We start from the raw sequence: 6244 nt of genomic DNA on the forward strand, positions 1-6244 counted from the left end.
GAAGATAGAGGGCGAAAATTATTTTTTGTGTTGTATGTAACTAGAATAATGTTACTTTTTAACTTAACCTCTATTAGTTCATTTTAAACGTATAAATTCAGCAATATTTATTAATTATTGAGGTTACCATGGACGATTTTAAACCTCGGTCCATCGATGTAATAATAGAACAGGCCCACATGATAGGGATTGAGGGTAAGAAGCTAAGAGACCACAGACCATTGTCTTCAATACTGTCACATTGAAGGCTGCAACTAATTCCTAGTTAATACACTGTCAAGGCGAACCTAGCAATTATACATGATTGTAATTGTTAGCATTTGTTTCCAATATAATGAGAAACCGCTTTAACTGTATTCTCGTATATTATTGATATAGACATGTAATAAGAAATAAAGGAACACTGAAGATTAACCTAAAACAAGGCTTTATTAAACTAGAACGGCACATGAACTGACGAAAGAGACTTGGACAGTAGCACACTAGATCAATGTTGTGAACACATTCTCACGACGTTACACAAACATAAACAAATAGCAACTATTTCACCACATTCACCCCGCCTAGAATTAAAATAGCAAGTATAGTAATATAGTAGGCCAATAGCATAAATAAAAGAGAATGCCAGTGCCTGTAATACAATAGATCAATAAATAGTGTCGAAATATTAATTTCTCTTGTAAACAATAGTGAATGGTGATGCAAAGAAACCTAAAAACCAGTATCTGTTGTATGACTTATAAACAATTACTAGTTTCTGTTTTAAATATTAACCAATAGTGTAGTAAGTAAACATGCACGTAAGTAAGTGAAAAGTAAACTCTAGTATCAGTAGCAAGAGATAAACAATGCCAGTTTATGTAGAACATAGGTAGTGCAATAAAGGAACAACTCTAGACTCTATAGTTCGGTCTGGTTCTTCTCTCTCTCAAGTTGTAACGGGGTTGACTATCCTGTTCTACAGTTTGGGAGTCACTAGTGAGTTCCTGAGCGTCAAGTGGGGTATTTTCAAGAGGAAGCGCTCGGAGGTCCTCAGAGCCTACCAGGGGTTCTTTCCTTTCTTGTATCACCGTAGGGGTGTTGACTGGTACTTCCGTGTTTTGAGTTTCTGGAGGATATTCATTATCCTCACCCTGAGGGAAGAACGAAGGTTCACTTGTTGTTGTGGATGGGGAGGGGGTGGGAGCCAAGCGTCTTAGAGAGACCGTCTCCTCTTTACCGCTGGGCAACCGTACGACAGCATATTGGGGGTTGCACATCAGCAATTCGACTTCCTCCGTGAGAGGATCATACTTTGAAGATAGGTTCTCTCTTCTCAGCAACACTCTACCTGGGCTAGATAGCCAAGTGGGGATAGATATCCCGAAGGAGGATTTCCGGTTGAACCGGAAAACTCTCTCATGTGGAGTTTCGTTTGTTGCCGTAGATAGTAATGATCTAATCGAGTATAGGGCCTGGTTCAAGACAAGCTCCCATCTCGAGATCGGGAGATCGAGGTCTTTCAGTGCTAAAGTAACAGCGTTCCATAGAGTTTTGTTTAGTCGTTCAATTTGTCCGTTGCCTGAAGGATTAAAGGCGGTTGTTCTACTTGTAGCTATTCCCCTCTCGTGCAGAAAGGATTGCACCTCCCTCGACATAAAGGACGTACCTCTGTCAGAATGGACGTACTCTGGCATCCCAACAAAGGAAAACAGCTGATTTAAACACTTTATGACAGTGGATGAGGACATATCGGGACATGGGTAGGCAAATGGGAAGCGTGAGTACTCATCCACCATTGTTAATAAGTATTTATTGTGAGTAGCAGATGGGAGTGGCCCCTTAAAATCAATGCTTACTCTCTGAAATGGTTGGGTAGCTTTGATGAGGGTGCCTGAAAACTGTTTGAAGAATCTAGGCTTCAGTTCAGCGCAAGTTTTACATTGGTTTACCACTTTGCGGACGTCCTCGCAGGAAAAAGGTAAGTTCTTAGTCCGAACGAAATGGAGGAGTCTCGTGACCCCTGGGTGACAGAGGTTGTTGTGTAACAATTTGAGGTCTTCTCCAGTCATTGCTGACGCAAAGTGGTTCCTTGAAAAGGTATCCGCCGCAACGTTTTGTTTCACGGGTCGATATACGACGTCATATTGGAAACAACTAAGCTCCAGTCGCCATCTTTGAATCTTTTCGTTTTTGATCTTGCCCTTGTTCTGCTGGTCAAACATAAAAGTCACTGAGCGTTGATCTGTAACCAATGTGAAGGGTCTACTGATAAGGTAATGTTGCCATTTTCTCAGGGCTTCTACGATAGCGTATGCTTCCTTTTCCACTGCTGAGTGCCTGCGTTCACTATTAGTGAGTGTTCTTGAAAAGAAGGCGACAGGACGGCCGTCTTGATTAAGAGTGGCGGCAATCGCGATGTCAGAGGCATCTGTTTCGACTGTTAGTGGTCGATTGTAGTCTATCGTCGACACAGCAGCGTTTTCAAGTTCGTGTTTTAGCTGTTTAAAAGCTTGTTGTACTTGTTCAGGGGGAGGAAAGGCTTTGTTGTTCACCAATAAATGGATCTTGCTGGAGAAATTCGGGATCCATTGAGAATAATAGGACAGTAGTCCAATCACCCGCTTTTGTGATTTCATGTCTTGTGGTGGAGGTAGGTTTCTCAATGCTTGAAATCTTTCGGGGTCTGGTCTTAATTGCCCTTGTGAGATTTCGTAGCCTAGGAGGCATACTTTATTAGTCGCAATAGCACTTTTATCATTGTTGAAGGTGATACCGTACTTTTTAGCGGCATTGAGAAATCTCTGTAGATTCTGGTCGTGGCTAATGGAGTCAAGTCCGCAGATGGTAACGTTATCCACGTAAGCGAACGTGTCCTGTAGCCCTGCCTCCTCAATTATTGTGTTGATCGTCCTTTGAAATGCGGCGACTCCGTTTGTCACTCCAAAAGGAATGCGGCAAAACTGATAAAGCTTTCCGCCAGCCTCGAACGCCGTGTACTGCTTTTCATCATCCCTGATAGGTATCTGGTGGTAAGCGCTTTTGAGGTCAAATGTACTGTACATTGAGTATTTAGATATTTCCTGCACCAGTTCATCCACTTTTGGCACGGGATACGCGTCGAGGTAAGTGAATCGATTGATGGTTTGGCTATAATCGATAACCATTCTCTTTTTGTGCCTTTCATTCGTTGTTACAATTATCTGGGCTCGCCACGGGGACGTGGAAGGCTCAATAATTTTGTCAGATAGAAGTCTCTTGATTTCAGTTTGAATGAATTTGGAGTCAGGCATAGAATATTTTCTAGATTTAGTGGCTATGGGATGGCAGTTAGGAGCCAGATTAGCGAAGAGGCGAGGGGCTTCAACTCGTGCAGCTTTCAGCGTACAGACCTGGAGAGTGCTTCGTTTTCCATCAAATGGGATCATCAGTTTTTCGTGCTGGCTGATGAAATCTAGCCCTAAGATTACATCAGATACTAGTCCATCTAGTAGTGAGAGCTTAACACTTTCATATTGTTCATCTTTGTACTTTATTTTAGCGAAAATATGGCCGTGAGTAGTGCGAGAAAGATGTGTAGAGGCCATGTAGATTCTGTTTCTGGACGTTTCTAATTTCCATTTGTACCTTTTAGCAATTGAAGAAGATATATAGCTTTCACTGCTCCCCGTATCTACGAGAGCCTTCAATGGTACTCCATTGACGAGTATTGAAATAGTAGATTTAGTAAGACCGGACGCTGGTGTCGATGCCCAGGAAGATCCAACGGTTGTAGTCCGAGACGTGTCATCATCTGCTTTCACTATGGCTGAGGTTGTAGATTTGAGTGTCTGTCTGGTCGATTTACAGACTTTCTGGAAATGGCCCCTCTTACCGCACAAGTTGCATGTAGCGTCACGGGCCGGACATCTAAAGCGTTGATGTGGGCTGTTTCCACAAAAGAAACATCTTTTACTAGTCGCCGCACTCACCTCGTGTTCTACTTTTGTCATTGGAGAAAGGCTCTCCTCGTCGGCGCTAGCTCCACAGGGAGTTTCAGAGTGGATGTTATACGCCATGGCATGGTTATGGGCATATTCAAGTTGTCTTGCCTCTTCATAGGCGCACTGTAGAGTTAGAGTAGATTTCTCTAAGAGTCGCAGCCTTATGCTGTTTGAAGCCAGTCCAGTAATGAAGGCGTCTCTTACGAAGATATCTCTGTGTTCTTCAGCGGTGACAGCTTTGAAGTCACAGTCTTTGGCCATACTTTTAAGCTTAAGTAGGAAGGAGTCAACGGTTTGTCCGTTCTCTTGTCGACAAAGAGTTATCATGTGCCGTGCAAAAATTTCGCTTTTAGGCTTCACGTAGACATTTTGTAGAACTTTGATTGATTCTTCGAACGTTGTACACTCACTTATGTACTGAAATACACTCGAAGAAACGTAGTTTTCCAGTAATTTATTTTTGTCAATCTCGCAATGAGAGACTGAGGAGATGAAATTCTCAAATGTTCTGAGCCAGTGCAGCCACTTCTCGGCAGCCGATGGCGAGCTAGGCTCTATGTCTAGCTCTTTTGGCCTAAATAGACGTTCCATTTGTATTACTACTTTTACTTACAGACTGAGAATAGTGTTGAACGAAAATCCAAAAAAGATACGTGAGGCACATAGATCCATGGAATTGAAAATTTCTAGTTTAATAAATTGTAATAAGAAATAAAGGAACACTGAAGATTAACCTAAAACAAGGCTTTATTAAACTAGAACGACACATGAACTGACGAAAGAGACTTGGACAGTAGCACACTAGATCAATGTTGTGAACACATTCTCACGACGTTACACAAACATAAACAAATAGCAACTATTTCACCACAAGACATGTGAGTTGATCTTTTCTTTTGTTCCTGTTGTTTTTATATATTGAATATAAACTTTGAAAGACTAGGCCTATTTCAAATTGTAATTTTACACTCTATGCCACAATTTTTTTCAAATATTTTTTTTTCATTTATTCTTTTCTCTCTTTCTCTTTATTGTAAATAGTGTCATTTTAAGTTATTGCTCTATTCTTTTTGCATATTCTTTTTTGTCTAAAATTTTGATACACTTTGATATATAACTAAAATGAGCACTAATAATTTCCTGTTGTGTTCTTTTTCTTTATTTGAAAATATTTATATATACGTGTGTGTAGATATATATATATATATATGTGTATATATGTATATAAGTATGAGTATATATGTATATATTTAAATGACTGTTATTTAATTACAGTCATATCATAAGAGAGGGGCTGTCAGGTGGAGGTATGGTGAGAGTGCATATGTTACTTTGATATTTTGGTATGATAGTTATATCCCCTTATTTATGTACCCCCACGTTATGAAAGTGAATAGTCTTGTGTATGAGCTGAATGATTTAGTCTTCGTTGAATGTGTGAGAGAGTGTGTTAGTTAATGAGGTCTTGTCCCCGGTCCAGGAAGGTTAGACAGTTGCTTGCTGGACTGGTGGTTTTGTATTAATATGTATTGAGTTGATGTCATTGTGTGCTTATTCACTATTAAAGTATTATTTGTATTTCCATGGATATTTATAGTTGGAGTTGAAGTGTATTTAATAATAATTGTTTTTAATTGTAATTATTTGAGTAACCCCTAACAAGCCATGACAAGCATTAAAAAGAACCCGACAACCGGGTGGAAAGCAGAATTGACCGAATTTACACGCCAACTGACATTGAAATAGCCGGTGTTACACATTTAATAGAAACCTTGCATTCTTCAGACCACAATGGGGTGCTACTTGAGCTAGGTAAAAAAAAGTAATAAAAAAGAAGAAAAAAAAAGAAAAGAACCCCATTGGAATCTAAATAGTAATGTATTAGAAGACCCGGTAATCAAAGAATTAATAAGCCAACTCCTCCTAACCACAGCACAAGACTTAATCAAAAATGAATACAAACTAACTAAGACATGGGCATTGATTAAAAACTCGATTAAACAACAAATTTTACAAAACTTTTCCCTCAAATAGGACCCCTACTACTAAGAATATACAGCAACATGTTAGAAATACATTACTACCAAAAAAAAACGAAAACAACACATCTAGTTACTTTAGACCTATTTCCCTTTTAAATACTGACCATAAACACTGACAATTCTTTTAAAGAGTTAAGGCCTTTATAACCTATCGAATAGGACAAGACCAGTATTGAAGTGAGCCCGACAAAAATATAGACGAACTGTACCATTTCTTACGAGACATTATCTATTATTGTA

At 39.6% G+C, this 6244-nt stretch overlaps 1 protein-coding gene across 1 annotated transcript; it reads right to left on the reverse strand.

Annotated features, from left to right (window-relative positions):
• Nucleotides 1-448: 448 nt before the first annotated feature.
• Nucleotides 449-4849, reverse strand: LOC129925309 (uncharacterized). The gene has a single exon (XM_056024903.1). The coding sequence runs from the start codon at nucleotides 4551-4553 to the stop codon at nucleotides 894-896; it is 3660 nt and encodes a 1219-aa protein (XP_055880878.1). The 5' UTR covers nucleotides 4554-4849; the 3' UTR covers nucleotides 449-893.
• Between the last annotated feature and the right edge of the window lie 1395 nt (nucleotides 4850-6244).

The sequence above is a fragment of the Biomphalaria glabrata genome, chromosome 3, assembly GCF_947242115.1.
Source record: "Biomphalaria glabrata chromosome 3, xgBioGlab47.1, whole genome shotgun sequence".
Taxonomy (NCBI): domain Eukaryota; kingdom Metazoa; phylum Mollusca; class Gastropoda; family Planorbidae; genus Biomphalaria; species Biomphalaria glabrata.